The 15,822-nt window shown below is 38.3% G+C and overlaps 2 protein-coding genes across 2 annotated transcripts in view; both read right to left on the bottom strand.

Moving 5' to 3' along the window:
• Window positions 1-8,124, bottom strand: part of RSBN1 (round spermatid basic protein 1) — a 43,161-nt gene extending 35,037 nt beyond the window's left edge. The window contains exon 1 of the mRNA XM_019956778.2: window positions 7,419-8,124. Within this exon, the coding sequence (XP_019812337.1) occupies window positions 7,419-8,124 (706 nt within the window). The remainder of the gene's footprint in view (window positions 1-7,418) is intronic.
• Window positions 8,125-9,926: 1,802 nt separating this feature from the next.
• Window positions 9,927-15,822, bottom strand: part of PTPN22 (protein tyrosine phosphatase non-receptor type 22) — a 57,471-nt gene continuing 51,575 nt past the window's right edge. Inside the window, exons 20-21 of the mRNA XM_070779798.1 lie at window positions 13,646-13,723; window positions 9,927-11,394 (exon numbers count right to left, since the gene is read on the bottom strand). Coding sequence (XP_070635899.1) covers window positions 11,330-11,394; window positions 13,646-13,723 — 143 coding nt within the window. The 3' untranslated portion in view covers window positions 9,927-11,329. The remainder of the gene's footprint in view (window positions 11,395-13,645; window positions 13,724-15,822) is intronic.

The raw sequence follows: 15,822 nt of genomic DNA, 5'->3' as shown, positions 1-15,822 counted from the left end.
GTGACCTAGATCTGCCACTGAAATTAACACCAAGAAGAAGCTGCCTTGATTGTAACACATTTTCTATACCACCAGCTTACCAATGGTATTTCTATGATGGTCAAGTCTCTACTCATTTATATCAGAACCATTCAATTAGTCCAACACAGTCCATCTCAAAAAAAACCACTGCACAAGGAGATGAAAAGGGCCTTAAATTGATTGCAATCTCATATTTCAAACATATAAGTTTAAAATATGAAATAAATGTCAATCTCCTCACTAATCCTATTTTTCAAATTTTGATTCTTATCTAAGGCTCATATAAAGAAAGCCTGCATTTATAGAAAAATTTGAGACTACCTGTATCATACTATGAATTTTCACGAATAAAATTTATTTTTGTATTATTGTGACAGCAACTAATTAAGAATAGCATACATACACAAAATTGTTAAAAGTTATTGCAGGAAGTTAGTCACTGTTGCTTTTAGAGAATGATACCAAAGTTATCTTGCCTTGCATTAAAAATGTTATTTAAAAGTCAATGTCTTTGCAATAAATATATCAAATCAATGCTGTATACCTTAAACTTACACAATGTTATATATCGATTACATATCAGTTTTTTAAAAAGGGCAATGTCTAAAGTCTTCACAATCCTTCTATTTCTAGTAGAGAGTTTTTAGTTTTCCAGAGAACGTATTCAAGTGTATTTCCCTACAGTGGAAAAGTTATTATTTATTGTCATCAGATTAAAGAGAAGTATGTAATGCTACAGAGGAAGATATACATTTGAGAGATAAATTGCTGGCTGTCTTTTAAAGAAGGGCATTATAACTATAGATTAATACATGACACTATCCATAAAATCCTTATGTATGCTAATACCATTAATATATTATCAACTATTAAATAGTACCATTTATTTAACATCACTATTGAAAGCCTTCATTAATGCAAAAAAAATTACCTTGTTTCACATTACAAAATTTAAATTCATCAACACCGTTCTTATGCTTGAATTATAGCTTAGAACTGAAAAATAGGTAATATCCTCAATTTCTAAAAATGATGGTGGATAAGCAAAAGCAAAACAATTATAATTTTTTAAGGTGTGCTGCGATTCATGGGGTCACAAAGAGTTGGACACGACTGAGCGACTCAACTGAACTGAACTGAACTGAATCATAATAAATAAAGGCTAACTTTCTCAAATAAATACTCTTTGGTCTTATTAAAAGTTCTTCCAGCTCCATATAAAAACCTGACTCAAAAGGAAAAACAAAAAACTGCAGATTTGGAAGGCCATCATGTTAGTAATCACTGTACACTTAATAACACTGCCTTGTTTTACCCACAACCCCTCTAATTATGGTGTTTAAAAGTGATTGGCTAGATTTGAATCCCTGTCCCAACACTTCCTAGCAGTATTACCTTTGCAAGTTAATGTCTTTGTATTAATACCCTGTTTCTCACTGGTAAAATAGGAGGAAATACAGTATCTCCTCATAAAATCAGTGTGCAGAGTAAATGAAACAAAGCATATAAAGTATTTAGAACAGTTCCAAAACATGACAAATACTCGATATATAACACCTCTGGGAAAGCTCATAAATTTCCTTAAACTTTCATTTTACCACATAAAACATTGTTAATACTAGTATCTATTTCAGAGTTATGTAAGAATTAAATGAGACAATGAATATAAAGCCCTCATTACAGTATCTGACACACAGTAAGTCCTCTCAACACCTTTATCACTTTCATAATAATATTTTATAACATTCTTTGAAATAACCGGTAATAATTCTGGGATATCAAAACTAGAGCTAGTGGTGGGCCACAGACAATCACATAAAAGGGGGAGATATCTCTGAAAGAGGGAAAAAAACTATTATTAAGTGTCTGCTAGGGATCATGTGTGTTTATTTCAATCTCCAAACCAGTGAAGGAGATATATAAATTCTTTTTACAGAGAAGAAAACAGAACTTGAAACAAGATACGTTACTTCTGCATGTGTGTATGCTCAGTCGTGTTTGACTCTGTGACCCCATGGACTGTAGCCGCCAGGCTCCTCTGTGCATGGAATTTTCCAGGCCAGAATACTGAAGTGGGTTGCTATTTTCTTCTTCAGGGATCTTCCCCACCCGGGGATCAAACCTACCTCTCCTGCGTTTCCTGTGCCACCTGGGAAGCCCATGTTACTTAAGTCACAAAGGGAACAGGTGACAAAATAAATTTAAACTCTTACCTGTCTGACCCCAAAATTCCTCTTTCTGCCTTCTCTCTCCCTATTCTCCCTAGATCTATTCTCCCTAGATGATAAAATTAAAATTATCTAACTACAATCAACAGACCTGAGATGGCCTGGAAGAACCTCCAATAAATGGAGCATCACACAGTCAAACAATATTTTACTGAGTGCCCACTACATGATAATTCTGCATAATCACAAAAATAACATTATTAAGGTTATATAAATATGTCCTTAAAGGCTTCTTCTTCTCTCTCTAGGTAAGTAAAGAAATATATCAGTCCCTGAAGGTATTGCTCTGATAAATGAGATTATCTATTTATCTCAGTTCTCTGTATGTGCTATGCTGGGCTGTACTTAGTCTTTCAGTCGTGTCTGACTCTTTGTGACCCCATGGACTGTAGCCCGCCCAGGCTCCTCTGTCCATGGGGATTCTGCAGGCAAGAATACTGGAGTGGGTTGCCATTTCTTTCTTCAAGGGATCTTCCCAACCTAAGGATTGAACCTTGTGCCTCCTGCATTACAAAGATTCTTTACACTAGGGCCACCTGGGAAGCCTGAGCAACTACAAATGTCTGAGTCAAAATTCATAATTAACTCATACACGAATTTGGATTGAGTACTGTTTGGCTGGTATGTAGAAACGTGTCTCTTAGCTGAATGGCCTTCTTCAGAGATCAGCAAACTTGTACAAAGAGCCAGAAAGTAAGTCTGCAGGTCATACTGTCTGTCCCAACTATTGCCTATACTACTACAGTGCAAAAACTCTGAATGTATACAATACATCTGAATGAGAAGAGTGGTGTTCCAATAAGATTTTATTTCTAGACACTGAACTTGAATTTCATATGATTTTCACATGTCATATATTTTTTCAAGCCAATTAATATGTAAAAACATTCTCAGCTCATAGGTTGTACAAAAATAAGCAGTGGAATTGATTTTTGACAAAGGTACAGAAGTAATTCAATGAAGGAAGCACAGTCTTTTCACCAAAAGGTGATGGAGCAATTAGATATCATAGGCCAAAAAAAAATGAACCTCAACCTAAACCACACATATTATACAAAATTTACACAAATGGATCAGAGATTCAAATGTAAAAGTTGACATTTAAAAAATACTTTTGGAAAAACAGCAGAAGAAAATCTTTGGGACTGACATCTTGGGACCTTAGACGTGACACCAAAAGCATAATCCATAAAAGAAAATCAATACATTTATTGAAATAAAATTAAAAATATTTGCTCTCTGAAAGACACTGTTAAGAGGATGCAAAGACAAATAACAGAGTGGGAGAAAATATCTGCAAACCATTATTCTGATAAAGTATATACAAATCTGTAATACATGAATTCTCAAAACTCAATAAAAAAGCCAAAAAATAATAATAAATTAGAAAATGGGAAGAAGACATAAAGACACATTTTACTGATGAGACTATATGGACAGCAAATGATGGCATGGAAAGATGTTAAATATCACCAGCCATTGGAGAGATTCAATTTCAGTCCATGATGAGGTATCATTACACATACTAAAACAGTAAAATAAAAATAGTAACAATACCATATACTGGCAAGGATGTAGAGAAAATAGATCTCTCATACATTGCTGGTGGAAATGTAAAACGGTACAGATATTTCAGGAAATAGTTTGGCCATATCTTCAAAAAACAAAACCTAAACATACATTTGCCAGCAACTACATTCACAAAGAAATGAAAATTCACGTTTACACAAAAACCTGAACATGAAGTTCACAGAAGCCTTGTTCAAAATGACCAAACTGGAAACAACCAAAATGTTCTTCAACAAGTCACTAGTTAAGCTGTGGATATCCGTAACATAGAACACTACTCAGCAATGAAAATAAGTGAGCTATTGATACATACCACTTGAATAGATCTCAAGGACATGCTGGATGGAAAAAAATCTCAAAAGACTGCACACTATATATTCCATTTATGTAACATTCTCAGAATGATAAAAGTATAGACACGGAGAACAAATTAGTGGTTTCCAGGGATTGGGGAAGGTGAGGAGACACAGTAAGTTCTAATATTACAAAGACAGAGCACAAGGGAGATTTTTGTGGTGACGGAATAGTCCTGTACCTTGACTGCAGTGGTGGTAAACTAATCTACAACTGTTAAAACAGCACAAAATTATAGGCACACCACTGTAACAATGTTAATTTTTCTGGTGTTGATATTATATAATAGTTATGTAAGATGTAACCTCTGGAGGAAACTAGTGTAGGGTAAAGACCTCCCTGTATTATTTTTGCCATTTCCTGTGAATATATAATTATCTCAAAGTAAGTTAAAAGAGTTCCCGAAAATCTGAGGATAAGGGAAGATATAGTTCTATAAATAACAAGGGTCGAGCAACTCTCCTTATTAACCTTAGAGTTGTTTCAAGGACCAAGCATAACAAAATAACAAAAAGCAGCTTTTACAGTATCTAATAACAGCCAAACATTGTTTTAAACGCTTTCCACATAGTGTCTCACTTAAGCTACAAACAATCTTACAAAAGAAATATGCTATGCTAAGTCGCTTCAGTCCTGTCGGACTCTGTGCGACCCCATAGACGGCAGCCCACCAGGCTCCCCCGGCCCTGGGATTCTCCAGGCAAGAACACTGGAGTGGGTTACAAAAGAAATACCTCAACCTTATTTTACAGATAAGAAAACTGAAACTGAGGTAGCTTAAGATAATTTGTCCATAGTCACACAGTAAGTGGTGGAGCCATGATTTACACTCAGATTGATTCCAGAGGCATGCCTCCAGCATATCACAATACCAAGTATAAAGATATTCAGTGGGAAAACAAAAGGTATCCATCAAAGTGTTGTGCAAAAGCCTGGATTAAGCAAAGGTTAAACCAGTTTATTTTCTGCAAGATTCTCAGAACTTTTAAAATGTCAGTGTGTGTCATGTATCTAGAAGGCTATTATATTGTTTTTTCCCTCAATGTATCTGACCAGGGAACCTTTCCCTCCAGAATACATAACCAAGTCTCATTCAAAAGTCAAATTGTTTAAACTACAGTTATTGTGGTGATCATTTTGCAATGTACACAAATACTGAATCATTACTTTGTATACTTAAAGATAATATAATGTTACATATCAGTTATATCTCAATTTTTAAAAAAGTTAAAATGTTTAAATGACCTCACTATAACCCACTTTTCCTTCAACACACTGGCAAACCACAAATGCTTGGAGCTGTACTGTACAATGTGGTAGCCACTAGCTGAAAGGAACAATTTAATTAAAAAATAATTAGAATGAAATAAAATTAAAAATTCAGTTCCTCAGTCACACGAGCCAAGGCTTCAAGATTTGTCTGAAAGGCCACATACTAATGGCTACCACACTGGGCAACACATTTATGGAAAACATTTTTATCACGGGAAAAAAGTTCTGGGAGGCAGCACTGGGTTAAAGGTTTGTTTTTGTTTGTTTTTTAGACACGGCCTCTGCAATTTTCAGAGACACACACTGTGAATTATACATGCATTTGCTGCTTCCCCCCATAAAAGGAGGCGAAGTCAGAAATTCTAAATGGAACTGGCTACTGCCACTCTGATGCCAAAGAACAGGGAAAAGGTAAGCAAAGAACTGGAAAAAATGAATAGCAATATGAAAAAGCAACACCATGCAGCTGAACTAGGATGAAGCTTGAACTAGGATTCAGGAGATCTGGGTTCTACTCCCTATTATGCCAATGATTTTTTTTTTAATTTTTGGTACTTGTTACTAATTAACTGTGACTAGATTAGAAAAGTCTCTTCACTACTTTAGGCCTGGGTTTTCACTCTTCTACAATACAAATTTGATTTGGATGATCTCTAAGATTTCCTCTGGCTCTGTACAATTAAAACCCACAAAAATACATACACACATGAAATAAGAAAGTGAAAAATAAAGGTAAAAATACAACAGAGCAAAATTATTGCATACTGGTGGTGGAAACTGGCACTCCTGTCCATCTGGCACAAGTTCTATTCCTCAGGATAAGACTTAGATACCAACAAAGGAAGAAAAATTTAATTCAATTCAATAAAAACTTACTGAGCAATAATTTCCAACAAACTGCACCATCACAAAACGAAACGATTAGCCCTAGGTTAAGACCAAATATGTGTAAGAAATCCAAAACTCACCCAACCTGAGACTAAAAGACTAGTTCAACTGCCCCAGTACTAAGAACACAGAAGTATTTTAAACTCTTCAGAAGATAATGCTAAGAAATTACATAAAATCACCTACAAAGTACAAATACATGGCATAGTCAAAATTCTTATCCGCCCCCCCCTCCCCACACCAAAGAGAATGAAAATAAATGCTACAGGTACTTTCGAATAGGGTAACAGCAATTTTTGTGAATCTAATTTCTCTAGAACCCACACTCACTTAGTAGAGTCCTACATTTTCTGGATTATATTCTTGACTTTAGTAAGTTTACTGGAAATAAATGCATTCTCAATCTGTTGTGCCAGGTAAATTAAAATGCAACTGGAATTCTTGTCTCTACTATCGCCTACTGAACATTTCCACTTTTCAGAGGCTCGGCTGGTCCTATTTTCCAGGATCGAAGAGGAGAGAAAGCCCTTTCCTGAAAATTAAAAATGATTTTTACCTCTACATAAAAAAAAAAAAAAGATAAACTGTGTTTGATATCTCATCTTTCAGAAGCTAAGGCAACCTGTGAGTCCAGCTAATTAATCTCGGTAAAAATTCAAACTCCTTAATAGCCCCAAACCATACTCGTTAATATTGTGGAGCTTTCCATCAAGGAAAACGGGGCGGGGGGACATTTTAGCGACAAGCCTTTACTTCAGACAGTTTTTAATACCCCACATACTATCCCATGCCAAGGATCTCGAGGCGCGGAAACCCTGGCGATTTTGAAAACAAACGTAAAGGCTCCGGGAGGGGGGAATGGTAAGGGGGTTAGAAACTGACAGCTCGGCCTCGAAGCAAGAAGCTTCAAGTAGGTCAGACGGTGTCGACGGATGGAAATCCAGGGTCCACCCCAGTGGGCTTAGGGGAAGAGAGCAGCAGGAGGTAAGCGGAGGGCAGGCGTCTTTCAGGATTAAAGGGGCGGGATATCGAAACAGAGAGAGACCCAGATAGAGCCCGAGCTCGGGGCAGTTCGGCTGCTCTCACCTCTCTTGGGGGCCTTGAGGAGAGGCACCCCTCCTGTCCTCTCGCCGTTTTCCTGCTTGTCCTTGTGCTTGAGCTCTCCCGGAGCGCAGGGGCCGGGGTCACCATCAGAGCCGCGGTGGTGATGGTGCTTGTGCCGCTCCTTGTGGCCCTTATGCTTGGGCCCGGCTGCGCTCACCGTCAGGGGCGAGAAGGTGAAGAGGGCCGAGGTGCCCGGGGCCGGGAGCGGGGCAGCGACAGCGGGCCCGGCGGGTGCCAGCGAAGGTGGTGGCGGAGGCGGCAGGAGGAGAGGCTCAACAGGGCCTGGGACGGTTGGGGCTGCATTCGTTGGCGGCAGCGGCCCGGGATGTTGGCGGCTGCGACGCCGCCGGTGAGGGGGAGCGAGAGGGGGGTCTTGGCTCGGCCGCCCTCGCTTCTCCTGAGACCCCCCGCTGCTCGCTCGGCGCTGCCGCTTCACTCCCCGCGGCGAGACCCCAGCGTGGGGTTTCTCCTTCCCGTCTTTGTCCGCCTCCTCCTGCGCCGCCACCGCCCGTACTACGCGCACCGCTCCGACCTGCGCAGCCATTTCACCCACAAACACACATTTAAATGGCCCGACCGCCCCCCCGTCCGCGTATCGCGCAAGCGCCGCCCGCGCACGGCCCGCTGGGCATTGGAGTCTCTCCCCCACCCTCCACTTCTCGGCCATTCTTCGTCCAGAGCTGAACATGCCGGAAGCGGCACTTCCCGGTGTTTCTCCGCTGGCCCCTCCGACCGAGCTCTATTGTAAAGTACCCAAGGCCGCGCAGAGCCTCACGGGAGCAGTAGTTCCCCGCGCCCCCGCCGCGTCGCTGGCTCGTCGAGCCGAGGAGCAGAAAGAGAGCGTGCGCCGAGTCACGCTTCGGGCTGCGACGCAACCGCCGCTGGGCGGAGAGTTGCCGCCAACCGCCTTAACGGCCGAAACAATGTTAATAGCTTTCGAAGTCTGTAGGCGCGTTCCCATTATCATCTCTGTGTGCCCCTTCGTCATTTTACACGGAGTAGGTGGTCTCCATAGTTACTTTTCAGTTTGCTATTCCTCTCTTAACCTTTGTGAGGTAAAAGAATCTCCGGCCTTTTACAACCCTGGACAAGCGATGAGATGCAGAGGAAAAGGGAACATAGTAACATAGCAAATGAGGGCGATTTTGCTTTAAGATAGAATGGAGCTGCAAATCAGACATTTCTGAACCTCTTCCTGGGCAGTAATTGCTATGGTTACAAGCACAGGCGCTACAAGGCAGGTGCAAGAATTGCCTGGGAGCCCGCTGAGCGCCGCCCACCTCTCCATCGAGTCACAGCCCCTCTAGTGCCTGGAAAGGTAGAGTCTGTCTATTATTTAAATCCGTTCCTGCAGTTGCGGAAAAATTCTAGATGGAAACGTATGTTTTGAAATTTCTTAAGATTTTTGCAAATCGTAAATATACGGCTGCATAAATTTGAGAAGTGTGTTTACCATAACACACTCCAGAAATCATCACTACTCACCAAGTTTTCTGCCTGGAAATTTATTTACAATTTGATCGGAAATTTATTTACAATTTGATCGTCACGTTACAATTTTACCGCCTTGATAAAGATATTTGGAAGTAATTGATTACAATAAACTACTCAAGATAAAATCACTGTGGTTTGATACCACTAGTATCATGAAGTATTCAGCTCAGTGAACACTATAAAGTTAGTTTAAAAACCAGAAAGTTTATTGAGCACCTCTTGTATACAGTACACTATACAATAAAAAGGTAACATTTCATCTAATGTGTGTCTTTATTGGGATTCCTAATGAACAATGTTGAAGAACAAATGTCTATTTCATTTTCATAAAGTTATAAACTTTTAAAGTGAAATCATTATTAGTCAAGGGGAATCCTTTGTAATAATCACCCACTAACTTGGTTGTTATATACAATTAGATTTGAAAGATCAACTTTCTTAAGGCAAATATATATAGAAAATATATAGAAAAAAATTTAATAGTACCTCTGGTTAGTTGGATATAAGTTGTACATGTTTTACAGGACCTTTGAAATGAAAAAATGCTACTGTATAAACAAAGCATGTTTATACAGCTACTTTGTTGTTTTGTTTTGTCTTTATTTATTTTTGATTGAAGGATAATTGCTTTACAATATTGTGTTTGTTTCTTCCCTGCATCAACATGAATCAGCCATAGGTAAGCATGGTCACTTCCCTCTTGAACCTCCTTCCCGCTTCCCACCCTACTATTTTGTTGATTATTTTTCTAGATTTGGTAATTGAACAACTGGCTAAAGCTTTTCAGGAATTGAACATCTTGTTATTTGGTATATCCAAACAAAAGGCTGATTACTGTCATTAAGTATATATTTTATTCTCTTTAGGTGTAACTTCTTTTCTCATTACTTTGTTTCCCACAGCACTTGGAAAAGGATGTGTACTCCATTTAGGCAGAAATAACTCCCAAGAATCAATCATTTTCACAAGCAGTAATTTTGTACTGCAACCACAAGGTAAGATTTTTCAAAACACTTTTTATACTAACATCTGAGAATGTAGACATTTAATTGAGGTCAAATTTTTACAAATCTTTTAACTTTATATTTAGGTAGAAAGGTAAAGGAGAATAAAAATAACTTCTAAAAAGGAAAAATAAGTCCATTCTAAAACTTTCTCATACAGCATTCTCTGTACATAAGTTTAAATGACAAACTCCTATTTGTGCTTTCCAACCCAATGTAAATGAGATGAAATGTAAAACTTCTGACACTTATTTGCATATTGGTCTTCTTTTAAAGCTAGCATCATTCCTTCCAAAGAAATCCCAGGGCTGATCTCCTTCAGAATGGACTGGTTGGATCTCCTTGCAGTCCAAGGGACTTTCAAGAGTCTTCTCCAACACCACAGTTCAAAAGCATCAATTCTTTGGTGCTCAGCTTTCTTTACAGTCCAACTCTCACATCCATACATGACCACAGGAAAAACCATAACCTTGACTAGACGAACTTTTGTTGGCAAAGTAATGTCTCTGCTTTTGAATATGCTATCTAGGTTGGTCATAACTTTCCTTCCAAGGAGTAAGCGTCTTTTAATTTCATGGCTGCAGTCACCATCTGTAGTGATTTTGGAGCCCAGAAAAACAAAGTCTGACACTGTTTCCACTGTTTCCCCATCTATTTCCCATGAAGTGGTGGGACTGGATGCCATTATCTTCGTTTTCTGAATGTTGAGCTTTAAGCCAACTTTTTCACTGTCCACTTTCACCTTCATCAAGAGGCTTTTGAGTTCCTCTTCACTTTCTGCCATAAGGGTGGTGTCATCTGCATATCTGAGGTTATTGATATTTCTCCTGGCAATCTTGATTCCAGTTTGTGTTTCTTCCAGTCCAGCGTTTCTCATGATGTACTCTGCATATAAGTTAAATAAACAGGGTGACAATATACAGCCTTGACGAACTCCTTTTCCTATTTGGAACCAGTCTGTTGTTCCATGTCCAGTCCTAACTGTTGCTTCCTGACCTGCATACAAATTTCTCAAGAGGCAGATCAGGTGGTCTGGAACTCCAGTACTTTGGCCACCTCATGCGAAGAGTTGACTCATTGGAAAAGACTCTGATGCTGGGAGGGATTGGGGGCAGGAGGAGAAGGGGACGACAGAGGATGAGATGGCTGGATGGCATCACTGACTCGATGGACGTGAGTCTGGGTGAACTCCGGGAGTTGGTGATGGACAGGGAGGCCTGGCGTGCTGCGATTCATGGGGTCGCAAAGAGTCGGACACGACTGAGTGACTGATCTGATCTGAACATTATTACCATATCTTCATGGTTGATATTATGAATATACACTTATTTTAGCTAGCAGTATTCTATTAGTTTTATTTACAGATTCACTTGCAGGCAATATTCCAAAGCTGTTTTAAATTTTCCAAGTTGATGGTGGGTTCCTTGGTCCTTTGGGTTTTGAAAAACGATTTGCAAAACCTGGGAACAAAAATAAAACTGAATGAAAAAAGATCTCTTATATAGAAATGAACGCTTTTTCTTTTGAGTATATTGTAATATGTGGAAGTATATGGATTTTTTTTTCCTAAAAGGTTAGCATCTTTGATCAATTTAGTAATAGATTATAAAAGCATTCTAGTAATTACATTAGTGCTTAAATGATGACAATAAAATTCTAATAACACCTTAAATTTGTGGAACACTTACAAATTTAATAATGGTAATGATTAGATGGTTATAATAGCCTTTAGTAATTCAATATTTTTTTCTCCAGTATTGAGATAATATTGACATATGTATGTTTACATGTGACATATGTATGTTTAAGGTATATGAATATGATTTGATACACATAAATACTGTGAAATGATTAGCACATTAAGGTTAACACCTCCATCGCCTCACATCATCTCCATCTTGTTTGTTTGATGAGTTTTTAAGATTTTTCTCTTTGATTTAAGATTTTTCTTTTAACAGCTTTCAAATATATAATACAGCACTGCCTGCAATGCAGGAGATCCGTGTTTGATCCCTGGGTCAGGAAGATTCCCCTGGAGAAAGGAATGGCATCATCTCTAGATTACTTATAATACCTTATATAATGTAAATGCTGTATAAACAGTTGCTGGTGTATGGCAATAAGACAGTTGATGGAGGGCTTCCCTGGTGGCTCAGTGGTAAGGAATCTGCCTGCCAATGCAGGAGATACGGGTTCGATCCCTGATCCGGGAAGATCCCACATGCCACAGAGCAACTCAACCCATTGTTGCTTTCAGTAGCTAATTCATATCTGACTCTTTGCTACCCCGTGGACTGCAGCAAGCCAGGCTTCCCTGTCCTTCACTATCTCTTGGAGCTTGCTCAAACTGATGTCCTTTGAATTGGTGATGCCATCCAACCATCTCATGCTCTGTCACCCCCTTCTCCTCCTACCCTCAATCTTTCCTAGCATCAGGGTCTTTTCCAATGAGTCAGCTCTTCACTAAGCCCTTGTTGTAAAGTTAGACAGGCCATGAGCTATTGAAGTGGTGTGTCTGATTGAGAGAAAAGAAGAAAGCAAGGAACATTTATGTTTCAGGCAAAGTTTGGTGCTTTTTCCATAGGTTATAAAATATCCTATATGAACTTTTTAACTAAATGATTTAATAAGAATAATAACTGTTTTCTAAATATAACGTATTAAACCTTAGAGTTAATGTAATCCAAGTAAAAATTTTAAAACACAAGAAACAGATCCAGAGATTCTAGTTAAATACTTTGCCTTGGTGAGATAGGGACCATAACCCCAGTTGTGGCAGAGATTGCTACCTGTCCACCCAAATTTTTCTTTGTTTCTTCTTCAGGAATAGAATAGTATATGGGAAACTTATCTGCCCAGCATTATTGCATTTTCTGGGTGTCTTTTATAGTTTGGATGTAGCACATGCATAGCATAATGTTGCCTCTTCCAGGTTAGTGCTTTAAGTCCTAAAGAGGAGGCCACACGTCTTCAACATTTTTCTCTCTTCTTGCCACCTACAGGATGAATGCGGCTGCAACAGTTTTGATCATTCAGATAAGGACAATACCATGGAGCAACAGTTCCCCAGGGTGTGGTCCCTGGGACTACTGGAGGTCCCCCAGACCTTTTCAGGGGGTCTGCTTTTTGGTTTTTAGTAGTAATATCCTATACCATTTACTATACATCTTACAAAAAAACTATATAATATTACCTTAAATAGTATGAATTTGTGTTATATAAATAGTAGAATGCTTAATATAAAATTATTTTAAATTTATAATTTATATTAAAGAGCAACTGGGCAAACAGTTCCTTTAAACTGTCAGAATTGTGCTTCACCTTCTGCTGTCGAATGAGTTTAATAAGATTAAATAGTAGCATCATCTGCTGTTTTCATCACACTTGCATATTTCTTATAACTTTGCTTAGATATGAATTAGAGTATTAATAGTATTTCAGAATTTCTGCCTGTGGCTTTCACATTCATTTATTACATGCCAACATGATCATTTGGTACCTAGTTTTATTTTCCACATATGCTAGGCAATTCAGGCCTATGTAACATGTAAGAGGAAGCTGAAAATAAAAAGATAAATGGCATGAAAAAGAATATAAACATAAGGACTTATACATGTAACCTTAAATCATATTAATGTTGTATCTCTTATACTACAAATGAATAATTAAGGTAAACGTTTTTTTAACTCTACTGGAAAGTAACACACATACCAAAATTCAAAAAGGAGCTGGAGTTTTTTGACCGAGCAGTCTCTGCAGGCTTGTTTGGTGGGGAAGAATTACAGATACCTAGAATCAAAAGAAAAAATTGTAAGGGAAGAATGAATATAGACTCAGACAACATAATTGTTGAGATTAAATGTTTCCTCCAAATTAATTAATACTTCTAGATAAACATCACATGTAACAAAATATAAATGCTTACAAATGAGTTCATACTACAATTTTCTCATTCTTGTGTGCATTTTTTTTTAAGTTTTCTTCACAAACATTGTATGGTAAACCCAATACTAAAGAGAATCACCAAAATATTCAAGAATATGATCTATTTTATTGTGAATGTACTTTCTATGGGGTTTACATTTTGGTTTTCAACTGCATCTTACTTTGCATTCTGATCACTCTTAAGTACATTTTTAAATAATTTGTTTTCCACATTAGCTCATCTATGGCAAGTCTGTAGTTTTTCTTCCACCATCTTCTACTCTGGAATATCTTTATTCACTTTCCAACCAACATTTTTCCTATTTTGGATGTTTCTAGTTAGGTCTAGAATATTCCAAAAAGCACTGTTATGTTGCTTTGTTTTGCTATTTTAGCTCCATATAGGTAGACTTAGAAATACATTTCTCTTCCTATCACATTAATATATTCATATATCAATATCTACCCAATTCTGAAAACAATCCAATGAAAACATGGTCCGTATTTTGCACAAGTACTGTCTTATCACCAAAAAAAGATAATTCCAGGCTTGTATGAACTTTCTAGGAAACAGTACATAATTGGGGAGAAATCACTAAATATACACCTTTATTTGTTCTCATCATTTTCAGAATATAGTGTGAGGACTGCATATATGTTTGTACACACAAAAAATTCTAGAAAGCCCTCACACTTCCTGGAGCTACATCAGTATGAATCACTAGCTGCTGCTGCTGCTGCTGCTGCTAAGTCACTTCAGTCGTGTCCAACTCTGTGCGACCCCATAGACGGCAGCCCACTAGGCTCCCCCGTCCCTGGGATTCTCCAGGCAAGAACACTGGAGTGGGTTGCCATTTTCTTCTCCAATGCATGAAAGTGAAAAGTGAAAGTGAAGTCTGACTTGTAGCAACCCCATGGACTGCGGCCTACCAGGCTTCTCCATCCATGGGATTTTCCAGGCAAGAGTACTGGAGTGGGGTGCCATTGCCTTCTCCGATGAATCACTAGAGTATATCATGAATTTCAGTCAGATTCAAGTAAAATACTTATTGAATACCTACTAGTGCTAAGAATTAGACTAGCCACTGATGATAGAGACATGGATAACAAGTGGGTGAAGGTGAGAAAGTTCAGGAGATAGCTATCATCCCTATATTGCACATGAGCTGAGAGTTGTAGACATCCTTCAGAAAGAAAACAATTGTCCCAAAAGGGAAAATTGGCGTTTTATAACTGGAGACAAAAATTTTGCATATATATAGTGAACTACTATTTTGCTTATAGCTTGTCATGGATACTTTTATGCTTCCTGCCCAGCATTAATTCCTTCTTCTGATAATTGAATTTTACTTTAAGAAATCACCCCTTTCCAATGTTCACCTCCCATATCTCTTGTGGAACTAATCTACCCATAGATCAGAGAGCTGATTTATGACCAGGGCTATCAGTTGGTACTTTGCCATGGTCACCAGTTGTTTAGATCTGACCTCATTCTCTATTGGTCAGTGTCTATGTGTAACAATTGTTAAATATAAGGCATGACACTATCCTCTTAATCCAAGCATTAAATATACCGGCGATAATTGGTTTAGGTTTGACCAAGACAAGCAGGCCTAACAACACTAGTCGTCTATCAAGCTGTGGTTTGAGCAACCAGGAAGGAGCTCAGTTTTTTTATCATAAGCCTGAAATCACATGGTAAAAGCCTGCCTGAGTATTCTAACAGACAGAAACAAAGTTGGGAGATATGGAATAAGAGATTAGGCCCTAATTATATCATTTGAACTCTTGGTCATAAGTCAATAAATTCCTCTTTTCTGCTTAAACTAGCTTAAGTTGGGTTTTCTGTCACTTGCAAGTAAAGGATTTCTCAGCAACTAAAGTTTCCCTCCAAAAGTAGCATTGGATATCATAGCTGACATCTTCAACTCTTGTCACCAGCAGCCATAAAGTGAAAGTGAAGT

Source organism: Bos indicus, chromosome 3 (genome assembly GCF_029378745.1).
Source record: "Bos indicus isolate NIAB-ARS_2022 breed Sahiwal x Tharparkar chromosome 3, NIAB-ARS_B.indTharparkar_mat_pri_1.0, whole genome shotgun sequence".
Classification (NCBI taxonomy): domain Eukaryota; kingdom Metazoa; phylum Chordata; class Mammalia; order Artiodactyla; family Bovidae; genus Bos; species Bos indicus.
The sequence above is the reverse complement of the archived record's forward strand: the minus strand, read 5'-3'. Positions and strand labels throughout refer to the sequence as shown.